The following is a 17,605-nucleotide window of genomic DNA, read 5'->3' as shown; positions in this document are numbered from 1 at the left end:
TTCCTAATTCACTTATTGTAAGAGTCTCGTCTCTTTTCTCACACTCGCTGTAATGGATTTGATCGTTTTCATTGCTTTTCCGCTCCTGATGGAGGTTCAGTCTCACAGTAAGTGATCTCTGTTGTTTAATGTCACATAAATTCTGTAGTCTGTCACATTTGTAGTGAACAATTTTTAATTGACTATAATATTTCAGCAATATTTTTGTCAAGTGATGTTTGAAGTTTTAACCTAACTACCTGGCATATTCTTTGTACTAATGTTCCTGTATATACTGTTTATTAACAGCTGTCTTATTCACATTTTTAGAACCCAAAATATGTGACTGGAATATTATTTTACTTGTAAACATTGTCAATGAGATATAATGATCTGTTTTGTGTTGTTATAGAATCTTCTCCTACTGTAAAAGTATCTCCAGATGTCATAAGAGAGACACCAGCAGATGTTACAGTGAATCAGTGTTATTTCATCACAAACAGAGAAGAGAAGAATATAAAAGTCAGTTCATCATGTGAGCTGGATCTCTCTGGTGCTGAAGTGCTCGGATGGGCAGCTGTAAAATCACCTGGATTACTCAACATTACCTGTTACTACACAATACAGGGGATTGATAAACCATCGCCTCATTCTCCTGCCACAGTGACGGTTCAAGGTGAGAAATTTCAGCCTGGTCTCATTGTTTATATTTAGCACATAACATTTACAGGTTAAAAAAAAAATTAAACCTTTTTTTGTACATTTGGATAAATACTCAAACATATAGTATGTACGTATTGACACCATCTAAAAATGTAAAAATTGTTAAATATTTACCGCTAAAGTAACAAAATATTTACAAATCTTTTATATCATAAAAATATTTGTATTGTTGCATTTTAACCATTTTATAGATTTTAACCATTTTAGATCCCTTAACCCTACCTTAAAACCTAACCATAACCATTTTATACACAGAATATAAAAAGAACAGATATATAAATGTCATGGACAGAAATGTAGGCCTACAATGACAGTTTTGGTTAATAGTAAACAAACTTGGCTTGCTGTCCTCGATGGATGATCGAACCCGAGGCTCGGCTTAAGTTCAACCCCCAAAAAGTATTTACAAAGGACTGCAAACTTGGCAATCAACAGTGAGTAGTTTGGTGATACAAGCAGAGAAAACCTGGATTCAATCCCTCTCCCCCGGGAACGGATTACGACTTCCAAAACCCCCTGGAGCCAGTTACCTCCAAGAGCCCTCTGACACCATTTTTTCACCATTCGTTCCCTCAGCCTCATTCACAATAGAAAGTGAAAGTCAAGATGATCATGAATATTCAAACCGTTCTCACTCTGAGCCGAATGCCTGTGTTTAAAAAATCATCTGTGCAGGGTTTTCAGAATTAAAGACTAACACATTTCTTCTGATGTATTTTTTTCGGTGACACTTTACATTAAGGTTCCCTTTATAAAGCTTATAAAAGTGTTCATAAATTACTGATAACGCAAGTACAAATGCATTATAAATCATTAATAAGCAGTTATAAATTAAATTCATGAATAAAAAGGGTGATTTTAATGCAATACCTGCCAAATAGTGAGCCATATATTTATTCATACTTTTTTCACTCAAAACCAGATTCCTGATTTATTTCATGATGCAGCAAAAATAGATTATTATAGCAAGACTGAAAGGTGTTATATTTATGATTTTTTCATTTATATCTCATGACTCGTGCCACTTTTCTCACGATTTTTCTTACCAGAACTACTCTGTATTTTACCCATGATTGTCCGCAAAGGTTCATGATGCCTGTCCACATCAGTGATTAGAAACGGATATGTTTTGTTAATCAAGATGAGATTCTCAAACTCTATTTGAATTAAAAATTTAAATGGAAATTTAATGGAAATTTAATGGAAATTTAATTTCTTTTATTAGTTACCTGTGAACCTTAATGTAAAGAACCATTTATTAATGAGTTATAAACATTAATAACCTGTGAACGTGTGCCTTAATGTAAAGTGAACACCTGTGAACCATTTATTAATGAGTTATAAACGTTAGGGTAACACTTTATTTTAGGGTCTCTTAACTAATTTCTTATTAGCATGCATATTACTAGAGTATTAGCCATTTATTAGTAGTAATTAAGCACATATTAATGCCTTATTCTACATAACTTTATTCTACATCCCTAATCCTACCCAAAACCAAAATTAACAACTACCTTACTAACTATTAATAAGCAGCAAATTAGGAATTTATTGAGGGAAAAGTTGTAGTTTCTACAAATATACCCGTGCTACTTAAAACTGGTTTTGTGGTCCAGGGTCACATATAATTTAAGATTGTCCTGTTGTATTGCAAAAGCAAAGCACTAAGCACACATTTATTTAACATGTATTTTTGGGTGATCTACTTTTTATATGAATGCATAATCCAATCATGTGCTATTATAGTAGCCTAAGCTCAGTGAACGTATAGGATTTTACTTGTAATTAATACATTTCTACTGTATTTTTCATGAAAACACATTAAAATAGAGCTTAGTGATAGTATATATAAAAATCCACTAAAATGTAACATATGTAGTTAGTTGGAGGGCTCGATTTGAGGGTGGTGGAAAATGTCGCTGCTGCGGCGTTGACATTGAAGATTTGTTGGGTGACAGTCCTGGTGAAAGGTAGCAGGGGATTCTGCTTTAATTATAATGTAAGCGGAAGACCAGATTTGCTACAATAACTGAGGAACAGCATTAGTTCAGCAGAACTTGAATTTGCATTTGTTGAATAGATTGCAGTGTAGTTGTCACGATAGGAGAAAATACTTTGAAGGCCCTTACTTTTAACTACAGGGTAGTGGACATGATGAGCAGAGGGAGAAATCTCTGCTGCGGCAGTTAAGTAACATGGTTTAATCATAAGGCTGCTGCAGAACGGAGTAATGATGTAAATGTAATGCCATAATTTAACAGGTGAGATATTTCAGGTACTAATGATAATAGCCCATTTAAAGTATCCCTCTTCACGAGCCAAAGTAGCACGTGGCTGGCTTGTAGCACAGATACAGTTACGGTGAATGCGAGTTGAATTAATATGTTGCTTAGACCGGACCAAGCTTACTATTTTCAGAATAAACATAAGAAAATGCTTACACACAGCCCACTGTGCGCACGTCAGAAAGAGATGCGGTAGCACTTATTTTACTTGCTGATTTAGTATGGTCTGAAATGATTATTGATCACATTTATTTTATATTATTTTAATACAATTGCGAGTTTGTATTATGAGCTTCTGAGAAAAAAAAGTCAGAATTGCAAGATTCTCAAGCGGTACCAAAAGTATGTAGTCCAAATGACAGTGTGTTTATGATGACTTGATAATCATGATTTTTACACAATGGTAATACATTAAACATGATGCAAATATAAAGCCAGTAATTGACAGTTTGTGTACATGAGTGTGTCAACCAACTTTTGAAGGGTTGATATTATAAATGTATTACAGACAGTGGTGGGCCGTCAGGGGCAGCATGGCCTTCTCTGCTGGCCCTATAAAAAATAAAATTGTGTGAAAAATGTTTTTATTGATTATTTAGGTATCATTTTAATTTGTGTAATGTCCACAAAATTGCCTATGATTAGTTTAGTTGAGGTTGAACTCAGTGTTCGAATTGTGTCAAAGCTCTTGGGGGGTCCCCCTAACCAGAACCCCCCCCCTTCAAAAAATAAAAAATGATTAATATTTTTTGTCTTGTCCTCGTTATCGTTGAGAAAACCTAATTCTAAAATAAAAGCTTATTTTAAGACGATCAGTGAATTATGTACAAACAATCACTAAGCAAAGAAGAATTAAATATCTATCTTAGGGGTGTGCAATATAGACAAAAAATATATATTTTGGGTATATATAGATATAGATATAGATATATTTATATATATAGATAGATAGATAGATAGATAGTTAGATATCTTCTGGGATTTTGTCGAGAACAGGCGATATTTTACTGTGTGTACTGAGCTGCAGGACTGCAGTGGGCAGCTGACTCCTAAAGTTTTTGATATTCTTAAAAATAAAGCCTTTTTTCCCTAGAATATCATTATCATTAAAATCATTATCAACAAAATTCATCTTTGCAATGCAGAGGAAACACAGAAGTTGCATCTGAAGTGGCATTCGGATGTATTTACACATTGTTTAATGCAAAACATGAATGCATTTAACCTGCAGTTACAAATGCATAAATGTTTGATATTTTAATCCTAAAACACTGAATACTGATATTTGAAATTATTTTAAAAATATATACTTTAAATGTGAAATTAAAACCGCCAGTAGGTGGCAGTAAGTCATTGTTATTAAGTGATTCATTGCGATTGAACCAGAATCATTTAAACGGTTGATTCATTCAGGAACGAAACACGGTCATGTTGCTCAGAGAGCAAAACACTGCTGTGGCTGTGTTTAGAATGTTTTTATTGGCGAAATAGAGCAAAAATAGGCAACATGGTGTCTAAAACGTAAGCCTATTAATAACTTATTGTTTATTGAACTGCTGTATAAACTCAATATCACATTTGCGGGGGGAAAAAATGGCACTCTTCGTGTGATATTGAATAACTATATGAAATTATATAAATATACATATTTTCTGCCGCATCTTGAATTTTGGGAGCATTCTGCATTTATTAGACTGAATCATGCTGTGAAAGAATGCACTCAGTCAGTCTAGCTAGTGTTTAAGCACTCATAACTCCTCTTATAATCTGTATGATAAATGAATCTCTTACTTTTATCGTACGTACGTCTGCACTTTTATTGCTTATTGCTTATGCGCAAGTTTCAGTCAGAACAAAATTCAGCGATGACTAATCTGACCGCCTCTGATTGGCCACTGCATTCCTAAGCTCAGAATCGTGTGTGATTGGTTATGATGAGTAACGCTGTACAAACGCTTAAAAATAAAATACGATGTAACATGAGCAGGTCTAAATTTAATACAGCCATCGAATCTTTTCATTTAATTTTCATTTTCACTAGTTCAATGTTTCAAGTATTATAGTTTTATTGAAAAACCAGGGGACCCCCCCAATTATATATTTTAGGTGTTATGGGGGGTCCCTTAATGCTTATAGGAGGTCCGGGACCCCCCCAGCCCCCCTTCAATTCGAACACTGGTTGAACTGGAATATCCTACATAAAAAAAGTCTGAGGCCAGCACTACAGATAGTGCTACCCTTTTCTTGAAAGACGTCACATCTGATTTGTTATGAGCATTAGTGACAGAATCATCAGCCAATCAAATTTTGACGTTCAGTGACAGCCCGCCCTCTGGGTCCAGCTGCGTGCCCAGTGCTACCCCCAGCGTTAGACCGCCCCTTTAGTCAGGGATTTCCAAGGTACGAAAGTGAAATTCAATGAAAAGAAAATGACAGCTGCAGTCATCGGCGCCTACACCAGATCGTGTTGCCGATCTACTAAAAACGCCTTTTGCAGACAAAAGAGAATAACTGAGAAAGGAAGACCTACACTGAATTCGCTAACAAAGGCCAGCAAAGTTTTTATGCGCCATTTCAAAGACTGCAACTATGAGTGCTATAAGCGGCTAACAGCTAGCACCGAGCACAAGTTTCGTTGGCCGTGTTTACTTTTTAATACGAGTAAAGGAACGGAATGACAGACCCATGGACTTTATTTTCAACTGACAGGTGAGTGCTTTATTATTTGATGAGTATTGTATCATGCACATTTTTATGGACATGTATGCGGTGCGTTGATAATATTGTGGCGGCTCGGAAGTCCCTCCACGCTCCTTCCTGAACCCATGAGGACACCAGTGTGCATGCACGGGGAAAGAGACCGGTCTCTCGAGGAGAGGCACGCTCGGTATTTAAACAGCGGTGGTGATGAGGCTCCATTCGGTTCAGGTGCGCCTCATCACACGCCGCAAGCCCTAGCTGTTTCAGCGCCCCTCCTCTCTCACACACCCACTCCTGGTGAAGGGCGGCGAATAAGGGACGGGGTGGTGATGATAATAAGGGGAGGCAACCAACTCGTCACAATATATATATATATATATATATATATATATATATATATATATATACAGTGGTGTGAAAAAGTGTTGGCCCCCTTCCTGATTTTTTTATTTTTTGGATATTTGTCACACTTAAAAGATTCAGATCATCAAACAAATTTTTATATTACACAAAGATAATGCAAGTAAATACAAAATGCAGTTTTTAAATGATGATTTCATTTATTAAGGGAAAAAAGCTGTCCAAACCTACCTGGCCCTGTGTGAAAAAAGTGCTTGCCCCCTCCTATTAAATCATGAAAGAACTGTGATTAACCACATTATTTTAGAAAGCTGGGTTAAATTTCACTAGCCAAACCCAGGCCTGATTACTGCCAGACCTGTTGAATCAAGAAATCACTTAAATAGAACCTGTCTGACAAAGTGAAGCATGTTTAAAGAGCAACACACAATTCCACGATCTTAAGAAATTCATAAACAGATGAGAAACAAAATAGTTTACATGTACCAGTCTGGAAAGGGTTATAAGCCATTTCTAAGGCTTTGGGACTCCAGCAAACCACGGTCAGAGCCATTATCCACAAATGGAGAAAACTTGGAACAGTAGTGAACCTTCCCAGGAGTGGCCGGCCTACCAAAATTACTCCAAGAGCACAAAGACGACTCATCCAGGAGGTCATAAAAGAACCCAGAACAACATCTAAAGAACTGCAGGCCTCACTTGCCTCAATTAAGGTCAGTGTTCATGATTCAACAATAAGAAAGAGACTCTGCAAAAACAACATCGATGGGAGAGTTCCAAGGCAAAAGCCATTGCTGACCAAAAAGAACACAAAGGCTCATCTCACATTTGCCAAAAAATATCTTGATTATCCCCAAGACTTTTGGGCAAATATTCTGTGGACTGATGCGACAAAAGTTGAACTTTTTGGAAGGTGTGTGTCCTGTTACATCTGGCGTAAAACCAACACAGCATTTCATAAAAAGAACATCATACCAACAGTCAAACATGGTGGTGGTAGTGTGATGGTCTGAGGCTGCTTTGCAGCTTCAGAACCTGGACGACTTGCCATAATTGATGGAACCATGAATTCTGCACTCTATCAGAAAATCCTGAAGGAGAATGTCCGGCCATCTGTTTGTGACCTCAAGCTCAAGCGAACTTGGGTTCTGCAGCAGGACAATGATTCCAAACACAGCAGAAAGTCCACCTCTGAATGTCTCAAGAAAAACTAAATTAAGGTTTTGGAGTGGCCAAATCAAAGTCTGGACAGTCTATTCATGCTCGAAAACCCTCCAATGTGGCTGAATTAAAACAATTCTGCAAAGAAGAGTGGGCCAAAATTCCTCCACAGCGCTGTAACAGACTCATTGCCAGTTATCCCAAACGCTTGATTGCAGTTGTTGCTGCAAAGGGTGGCACAACCAGTTATTAGGTTTAGGGGGCAAGCACTTTTTCACACAGGGCCATGTGGGTTTGGATTTTGTTTTCCCTTCATAATAAAAAACTTCATTTAAAAACTGCATGTTGTGTTTACTTGTGTTATCTTTGATTAATATTTAAGATTAAATTTGTTTGATGATCTGAAACATTAAAGTGTGACAAACATGCAAAAAAATAAAAAATCAGAAAGGGGGCCAACACTTTTTCACACCACTGTATATGTATATATATCATGATATATATACATATACATACAGTTAGGTCCATATATATTTGGACAAAGGCACAATTTTTGTTATTTTAGCTGTTGATCAAAACATATTCAAGTTACAGTTATATAATGAATATGGTCTTAAAGTGCACACTCTGAGCTTTATTTGAGGGTATTCTCATCAAAATTGGAGGAAAGGTTAAGGAATTACAGCTCTTTAATATGCACATCCTCCCTTTTCCAAGGGACCATAAGTAATTGGACAATTGACTCAAAAGGCATTTCATGGACAGATGTGGGCTATTCCTTCATTATTTATACATCAATTAAGCAGGTTAAAGGTCTGTAGTTGATTCTAAGTTTGCCATTTGCATTTGGAAGCTGTTGCTGTGAACCCACATCATGCAGTCAAAGGATCTCTCCAAACAGACAATTGTTAATCTTCAAAAACAAAACAAATCCATCAGAGAGATAGCAGGAACATTAGGAGTGGCCAAATCAACAGTTTGGTTCAGTCTGAGAAAAAAAGAACTCACTAGTGACCTTAAAAAGGCCTGGACGTCCACGGAGGAGAACAGTGGTGGATGACCGGAGGATCCTCTCTCCATGGTAAAGAAAAACCCTTTCACAACATCTAGCCAAGAGAAGAACACTCTCCAGGAGGTAGTCGTGTCACTGTCAAAGTCTACAATCAAGAGAAGACTTCACAAGAACAAATACAGAGGGTTCACCACAAGGTGCAAACAAGGCCAGATTAGACTTTGCCAAAAAAACATCTAAAAAAGCTAGACCAATTCTGGAAAAGCATTCTTTGGACGGCTGAAATTAATATCAACCTGTACCAGAATGACGGGGAGAAAAAAGTATGGAGAAGGCTCGGAACACAGCTCATGATCCACAGCATACAACATCATCTGTGAAACATGTGGAGCAGTGTGATAGCATGAGCATGCATGGCTTCCAGTGGCACTGGGTTACTGGTGTTTATTGATGACGTGACAAAGGACAGAAGCAGCCGGACGAATTCTGAAGTGTATAGAGTATAGTACTGTATGCCCAGATTCAGTCAAATGGAGCAAAGTTGATTGGGCGGCACTTCATAGTACAAATGGACAATGACCCGAAACATACAGCAAAAGCAACACAGGAGTTTTTGAAGTTAAAAAAGTGGAATATTTTGCAATGGCCAAGCCAATCTCTTGATCTCAACCTGACTAAGCATGCATTTCACTTGCTGAAGACAAAATTAAAAGCAGAAAGACCCACAAACAAACAACTGTATTCAGCTGCAGTGAAGGCCTGGAAAAGCATCACAAAAGAGGAAAACCAGTCTCTGGTGATGTCCATGAGTTCCAGACTTAAGGCAGCCATCACCTGCAAAGGATTCTCAACAGAAAATGAAAAATGAACATTTTATTTATGATTATATTTGTTTGTCCAATTACATTTGAGCCCCTGAAAATGGGGGACTGTTTATAAAAATGGTTGTAATTCCTAAGCATTTTATGTTACATTTTTGTTCATCACCTTGAATTAAAGCTTAAAGTCTGCACTGACCTGTACCTTTAACAACAACAACAACAAAAACCTTACATTAAAGTTTGCAAATTATGTAAATGGCCTCCCTGTAATGCTGATAAATTGTCTCTACAGTTTTAACATCAACCAACACCGAACAAACTACTACAACAGCCATGAAAACCTGTGAGTGATTTTGTTTGGAAATCAGTTATTCTTACTCCATTTTGAATGTCTTCAAAATAACAATTATTCTTTCAGGTTCATGATTGTTTATTGAATATTTATATACTGTGCATCGTCACACATTTCACAATGTTTTTTCAACAGCATTACCAGTAATGTCCACTTCTGAAACCATAACATACAGTACAACTGGTAAGTTGCTATATGCCGACTTTGTAAATAGTTACAGAGGAAAACTGGCCAATGACTGAGGATCACACACTACCAGACTTTTGAGTTGAGTGCTTCAAAAAGATATCTGAACAAAAAATGTTAAATCACACTGGAACATTCTGTGTTTCACCCAATATGTTTGCTTATTTATAAAAAATTTTGGGGGAAGTTACATTGATTTAATAAAATGTTAATAATTTTTTTATGGCTTGCAGACATAAAATGTTTGTTGTTTCCATGTTCGATATAACTTAAGATGTTCTCACTGCAGTTTCAACAGAAATATCCACTCAAAAACCTTCACAAATAGACACATGTGAGTAAAGTTTTGTGCACAGTTTAATTAAAAAAAAAAAAGCCTGTACCTGACTATATATATATATATATATATATATATATATATATATATATATATATATATACACTGTATATATATATATGATGTGACGAGTCGGTGGCCCTCCCCTTATTATCATCACCACCCCGTCCCTTATTCGCCGCCCTTCACCAGGCTCCCGACGGGAGTGGGTGGATGAGAGGAGGGGCGTGGGATCAACGCGGGCTGGCGGCGTGTGATGAGGCACAGCTGGACTGAATGAAGCCTCATCACCGCCGCCGTTAAATGCCGAGCGCGCCTCTCCTCGAGAGACCGGTCTCTTCCCCCGTGTATGCACGCTGGTGTCCTCGTGGGTCCAGGAAGGGCGCGTCGCGCTGCCAGAGATGCGAGAGATACATATGTTTATTCATATAACTTTTGAGTTGAGTGCTTCAAAAAGATATTTGAACAAAAAATGCTAAAGGTGCCATAGAATGCATTAATACAATATTTTAAATTGTTCTGTGATATCTACATAGAAGGTATTTGGCTTAGGTAAGGGCAAAAATTCTCCAGAAAAGGTTTTACATGTGCATTTACAACCCTAGGATTTATCCCTAGAATGAAACGGTCGTTATTGGCTTATTTGGAAGAGCCATGAATAATGTTGAACTCTGTTCTGATTGGCTGTTTCACATTAAGCTGATTCAGTGTAAAAATAACATCACACACCATAGATTTTTTGTTGTTTTCACAGCAGCCTCTGTTCTGCCAGACTCAACCAGAGAGACAGAAACATCTAGGCCAAGTATATTTTTGCTTTGCTTATGAAAGAATATTAAATCTGTGTTAAATAAGAAGTATCCTTTTCTTGACAGTGATGTAATCTAGAAACACTGTCTGTAATATTGTGCAGTAGTTAAGTTTTTACTTTTACTTATTTTGATTTAATCTGATCTTTTCTGTTGCAGCTGTTCCTCACACTGTTCACACTCACTCTGAAGGTTGTTCATTCAGTCACAACATAAAACTGCTTATTATGAATATTTCTACAAACTAAAACAAACCTTGAAATGTCCTACCTTCATGATCACATCATGATGTATATTAATTTAAAATGAATTTAATAAAAAAAAAAAAAAAAACATTTAATCTGATTTAGTTCAATTAAATTCTTTTTAAATTTCTTTTCTTTCTGTCTGAAGCTGAAGTATCCAAGCTTCTCCTCTCCAACCATCCTACAACATGTCCTCTTGACCCAATCCCCTCACACCTTCTCCAAGCAATCTCACCCACACTCTTACCTGCACTCACACACATCATCAACACATCCCTACTCACAGGTAACTTCCCCATTGCGTTCAAGCAGGCTCGGGTAACCCCACTGCTCAAAAAACCTACATTAAACACTTCTCTTATAGAAAACTACAGACCTGTCTCTCTCCTTCCGTTCATAGCGAAAACACTTGAACGAGTTGTCTTCAACCAAGTCTCACTGTTTCTTTCACAGAACGACAAACTGGATGCTAAACAGTCAGGTTTCAGGAGGGGCCATTCAACTGAGACTGCGCTTCTCTCGGTCACTGAAGCCCTGCGAATTGCAAAAGCCCATTCCAAATCATCAGTCCTCATTCTGCTGGACCTATCTGCCGCTTTTGACACTGTCAATCATCAGATACTCCTGTCCACCCTCTCATCACTGGGCATCTCTGGCATTCCACTTCGCTGGTTTGAATCCTATCTCACTGGTAGGTCTTTCAGGGTGGCCTGGGAGGTGAGGTATCCAAAGCACATACACTGGTCACTGGGGTTCCTCAGGGATCAGTTCTTGGACCCTCCTCTTCTCCACATACACTACATCACTGGGTCCCATCATACAGGCACATGGATTCTCATACCATTGCTACGCTGATGACACACAGCTCTACCTCTCTTTTCAACCAGATGATCCAACGGTAGCTGCAAGGATCTCAGGTTGCCTGGCGGACATCTCGGCATGGATGAAAGAACATCACCTGCAGCTCAACCTGGCAAAGACTGAGCTTCTTGTCCTCCCTGCCACTCCGACTCTACAGCATGACTTCACGATCCAGTTAGGTTCATCAACAATAACCCCATCAACTTCGGTCAGAAATCTTGGTGTAATCTTTGATGATCAGCTGACCTTCAAAGACCACATTACAAAAACTGCTCGATCTTGCAGGTTTGCACTATATAACATCAGAAAGATCAGGCCCTTTCTGACAGAGCATGCTGCACAACTTCTTGTCCAGGCCCTTGTCATTTCTAGGCTGGACTATTGCAATGCTCTTCTGGCTGGACTTCCGTCTAATACAGTCAAACCTCTACAAATGATTCAGAATGCAGCGGCACGACTGGTCTTCAACGAGCCCAAAAGAGCCCATGTTACACCTCTCTTTATCTCCCTGCACTGGCTACCAATCACGGCTCGCATCAAGTTCAAGACACTGATGCTTGCATATAGAACAACCACTGGCTCAGCACCCGTTTACTTGCACTCTCTATTAACAAACTACATCCCCTCCAGAAATCTGAGATCTGCTAGTGAGCGACGCCTCGTGATACCATCACAGAGAGGCGCAAAATCACTCTCTAGATCATTCTCATTCACCATTCCTGGCTGGTGGAACGATCTTCCCACCTCTATCCGGAATGCTGGATCCCTGTCAATCTTCAAGCAACAACTGAAAACTCATCTCTTTCGACAGCACTTGACTTCATCCTAAACTTAAAAAAAAAAAAAAAAAATTATCTTTACTTATTCCTTCCTGTGGTAGTTTGTATTTATTTGAACAATGCCTGAGACTTGGTGTTGCAAGCACTTCGTATGTCTGATTGCCTCTTCAAGATTAATCGCTCTATGTATTCCCCAATTGTAAGTCGCTTTGGATAAAAGCGTCTGCTAAATGACTAAATGTAAATGTAAAAATGTAAATGTAAAATTCACTTATTGTAATATAAACATTGATTGATTAAATAATTTTTTTTCTTTTGACAGATTCATTGCTTAATTTCTGTCTGGACTCATAGGATTCATCTGTCTGTGCTGCTTTACCAGTAAGTACAATGTACAGATTTAGTTGTGCATAAACTGAACTCCATGATATAGAAACATAATAAATTCTGTGTCTCTGCAGGTTCTGCTGATGTTCTCTCAGAGCTGAACACCTCCTGCCAGCTGGAAACAACATCTCTATTAACTTTCTCTGTGTGCTCCTCAAGACATGAATGACCTGTTTACTTTCTTCACTTGTTGCACATTAAATCTAATTTCTATAGTTTTTACACTTTAATCAGCTATTTTAATATACACATGAACACAGGTTCTAACAATAAACTTCATATTTTCACTGCAATTGTCAGTTTTGTTTGCATTATTTTCTTTGTCAAACAATAGTCTGATCAACGAACAAATGAATTGTTTGTGTGCTTTTATGCATCAAGGAAGTAAACTTAAAGGTGCAGTAGGAGATTTTGGAAAATGCTAACTTTAGCCTGATAGCACTGAAAGCGAACGTCCCACCCTCCCTGCAGTCGCCGTCCAAAGCCACACCCCCTGGATGCACATACGCTCAAAAAGCAGAATACCAGAGACAACATTAAATTACTACAATAGGCTACATCAACAGTTCCCAATTACAGTCCTCGCGCCCTTCCTGCCCTTCCTGCTCACCTTTCATATGTATATCTTATCACGTCCGACGTTTGTTCTATTCAACCGTAAGTCATAAGTGCCCTGCGAAGTGGACATCACCAGATATTTCTTTTCTCCTTAAGGGTAAAGCTTTTGGTTAATTCGTATTATTTGTAGCGTTTTCATTAGCTACAAATTGATTACAAATTCATATAGGGTTGCTCCACATACTGTGGATCTGTTGTTTTCCTTAACCAAAGTTTGGAACGGGGTTCTGTTTGTGCAGTTTGTTCAGGGAAATGCACTGTTTTTTTTTTGTTTTTTTTCTGTGTGTGGGTGTGTTTGTACTCTTTCCTTCTTCAAACAAACAGTCAAATCATTGGATGCAGAGATTCCTTATTCCACTCAATTTAAGCTTAAACATGTATGTTAGAGTTAAAATTTAGTAGTTGGAATGTAAGGGGATTGAATAAGATAGTCAAATTGAAACCGGTATTAGATCGGATTAAGCAACTGAAGGTTAACATATTTTTACAAGAAACTCATCTGTTGAAAGAAGGTTTCAAAATGGTGGCCTGGGCAGGTTTTTTCTGCCCCATATACCTCTCATGCTCGAGGAGTTATGATACTTATCCATAAATCGGTTCCTTTTCAGATGCACAAACAATATATTGATCCACGGGGTAGATTCATAATTCTTAATGGATTAATCGTGAACTCACAAATAACCCTAATAAGTATATACACTCCCAATGAAGATGATCCCTCTTTCTATCAAAACCTTTTTTATACAATATCAACATATTCAGGACAATATGTAATTGGAGGGGATTTTAATTGCGTATTGGATATACAACTTGATCGCTCTACAGACAGCACCCATCAGAAATTAAGAAAAATAATTAAAAACTGTGTAAAAGATTTAAATTTAACAGAGATCTGGAGACATTTGAATCCAAATAAAAGAGAATACTCATGTTTTTCAAATACCCATAAAACTTACTCAAGGAATGATTACTTTCTAATCTCTAGCACTCTGTTGTCTAAAATAGAAAGTTGCTAGTATGATAGTATTTTACTGTCTGACCATGCTCCAATTTCACTCACAATGCAGTTTAGTAACTTAAAACCTACTCCATTTAGATTTAGATTCCAAACAAGTTGGCTTCAAAGTTCTAAATTTGTAGATTTCATGGATAAAAGAATAAAGGAATATTTTAGTATTAATATAGATCAGACAAATACTTCAACAAAGTGGGAAGCCTTTAAGGCTTATATAAGAGGTGAAATGATGAGCTACACAAGAAGCAAATCCAAAGAATATTTCAACAAATTAAAGAATTGGAAATACAACTTTTTGAGAATAATGACCCCGAAAAAAAAAAAAAGCTTCTTTCAATAAATGCACAATACAACGAGCTGGCTAGTAATAAAATAGCCACAAACTTGATGTGGTTAAAACAGTCCAACTGTGATCAAGGTGAGAAACCTGGAAAGCTATTGGCTTGGAGAATAAAAAAGATACAAACAAATAGGGCTATAAATTCTGTTTTGCTAGATGATGGACAAACATCGACGGATCCATTGGAAATTAACAATGCTTTTAAATTATATTACGGAAATTTATATAATTCTGAATGTTTGGATACATTAGTAGAATAAGATCATTTTTTTCATGAACTTGAATTTCCTCAATTGGCAGAAGATGCAAAATTAGATCGATAGATTAGATGGAAAACAATTTAAGTATGGAAGAACTGGTGGATGCAGTGCAAAGTATGAGTAGTGGAAAGGCACCGGGGCCTGATGGCTTGCCAGTTGAGATCTATAAAACCTTTTCTAAAAGATTGATGCCCCACCTTCTGGAAATGTACACTGAATCATATGCCGCCCTCACTAAGGTCAGCACTAATTACTCTTGTGTTAAAACCGGGCAAATCCCCAACAGATAGAGCATCTTATCGACCTATCTCACTTATGTCCTGCGATACAAAAAATATGATGTATATATTAAAGCCTTAGCTAAAAGGATTGAAATTCATATACCAAAAATAATAACGGACGATCAGAATGGATTTGTTCTTGGTAGACAGGCCTTTAATAATATTCGTAGAGTCCTAAACGTATTATATAAAAAGCAAAATGCTAAAGACCATGCAATTCTGTCTTTAGATGCTGAAAAAGCATTTGACAGAATTGAGTGGAATTAACTGTTTGAGACGCTTAGACACTTTCGATTAGGAACAAAATATTTAAAATGGCTTAAACTTTTATACAGTGAACCAAGAGCTCAAGTCATAACAAATAATAATATTTCAAAGCTATTTAACCTGGCTAGAGGTACAAGGCAAGGGTGCCCATTATCACCTTTATTGTTTTTATTTGCAATTGAACCCCTGGCTATGACTATTAGAAAAAGTCCAGATATAAAGGATATGAAGATAGGAGAGAGGGATCATCGTATATCTCTATTCGCAGATGACATTGTTCTATTTCTAACCAATTTGAAGAACTCCATTCCCACACTTAGAAATATTATGGGAAAATTTGGAAGATTCTCGGGCTATAAAATCAATAACAGTAAAAGTATACTGCTATTACTAAATGATCAAGAGAGAAAAGCCCCCTTGAGTCATACACAATTTACCAATGAATCTGGTGGTTTCTCTTATTTAGGGATTACAATTATGCGTAATATAAATAATATAGTCCCCTCTAATTATGATCCTTTACTGAAGGGAGTTATGGAATCTTTGGACAAATCGAGCACAATGCCCATTTCCTTAGCGGGATGTATAAGCATAATTAAAATGTCGATCTTACCTACATTTCTATACCTTTTTCAATCTATTCCTCTTCCACTACCCAATACTTTTCTTTCTACCCTTAAAAAAGCCTGTACCAGGTTCATATGGAATAATAAACTACCTCGGCTACGTCTATCCCTCCTTTACCTACCATATGATCGAGGAGGGCTTCAAGTGCCAAACATAAAACTATACTGCTGGGCGGCACAGCTTCGAACAGCTATGTTTTACTTCTCCACAGACCACCCATCTTGGGTTGATATTGAGAAAGAAGAATTGTCACTCCCCTTACAATCATATTTATACTCTGCAGAAGTTAAAATACTTAAAAAATCCACTCGTAATCCCTTCTTTACAAATACCCTATCATTTTGGCATGAGGCCCATTCATTTTTGGAGGAGACAATATCCATCTCTCCCTACTCACCAATATGGGGCAATAACTATTTTATCCCTGGAAGAAATGATATGGGGTTTAAAAACTGGCAGATGAAAGGATTAAGTATGGTAAAAAACTTTTATGAAGGAGGTACACTCATGACCTTCCAGCAGTTGGTTACAAAATATAATCTTCCAAAAAAACACTTTTTTAAATACCTTCAAATTAGAAGTTATATGTATTCAAGAATTAAAACCTATTTGGAACCCCAGCATTCTACTTTAGAACAAATTAATTTAAATCACATGAAAGATAGTGGAATGGTCTCCTTGTTTTATAAGACATTACGGGCTGGACTAAAGGAAGGCTCTCAATCATATCTTTCAGCATGGAAAAGCTATAATTACATTTTTTATTTATTTATTTATTATTATTATTTTTTTTTAATACATCGATGAATGTTATTTCATTATCGTTATTTCAATTTCATTTTTGTATTTGTATATATTACTTTATTTTATAACTTATTATTTTTAATGTTATTTTCTGTTTGATAAATGTAGAGGTGGGAAAGCATACTCTGTAATGTTATATAATTTGATATTCTGTAGTGTTCATGGGGGTTTTGTAACAAAATTAATAAAAAAAAAAAAAGTTGAAGAAAAAAAACGTCTTCCAGATGTAAATGCAGACGTCAAATAGACGTCTCTGAGATGTACGTGTGCTTTCAGACCACTTAACTTAATGATTGCTTTCAGGATGTGAAGAGACTTTCAACCAGCATAACAAAAAATGTTTCTGAAGACAATCACCAATTGCACATTTAATAAAGGTAACCCCTGAGTGAATAA

General features: G+C 36.9%; 1 protein-coding gene across 11 annotated transcripts; it reads left to right on the top strand.

Annotated features, from left to right (window-relative positions):
- Positions 1–17: 17 nt before the first annotated feature.
- On the top strand, positions 18–13,290 carry LOC131548882 (protein let-653-like). 11 transcript variants are annotated; one of them, XR_009273279.1, is made up of 11 exons: positions 18–107; positions 392–655; positions 9,334–9,384; positions 9,529–9,576; positions 9,869–9,913; positions 10,671–10,721; positions 10,885–10,917; positions 11,424–11,661; positions 11,858–12,005; positions 12,933–12,991; positions 13,072–13,290. XR_009273279.1 is itself a non-coding variant. In XM_058790456.1 (9 exons), exons 1-8 carry the CDS (start codon positions 53–55, stop codon positions 12,962–12,964), a joined length of 579 nt encoding a protein of 192 aa, XP_058646439.1. In that variant the 5' UTR covers positions 18–52; the 3' UTR covers positions 12,965–12,991; positions 13,072–13,290. The 11 variants fall into 11 exon arrangements, 4 of the variants coding, with proteins under 4 accessions (XP_058646439.1, XP_058646440.1, XP_058646438.1 ...); XR_009273281.1 differs by lacking the exon at positions 10,885–10,917; XM_058790456.1 differs by lacking the exons at positions 11,424–11,661; positions 11,858–12,005.
- Positions 13,291–17,605: the final 4,315 nt, after the last annotated feature.

This window comes from Onychostoma macrolepis, chromosome 11, assembly GCF_012432095.1.
Source record: "Onychostoma macrolepis isolate SWU-2019 chromosome 11, ASM1243209v1, whole genome shotgun sequence".
Classification (NCBI taxonomy): Eukaryota; Metazoa; Chordata; class Actinopteri; order Cypriniformes; family Cyprinidae; genus Onychostoma; species Onychostoma macrolepis.
This window is presented reverse-complemented; position numbering and strand designations above follow the sequence as displayed.

Coding starts and splice junctions, on each gene's coding strand:
- LOC131548882 (XM_058790455.1), top strand. CDS start 53: ATGGATTTGATCGTTTTCATTGCTTTTCCGCTCCTGATGGAGGTTCAG. Junction 108..391: donor GATGGAGGTTCAGTCTCACA/GTAAGTGATCTC, acceptor GTGTTGTTATAG/AATCTTCTCCTACTGTAAAA. Junction 10,722..10,884: donor GACAGAAACATCTAGGCCAA/GTATATTTTTGC, acceptor TTTCTGTTGCAG/CTGTTCCTCACACTGTTCAC.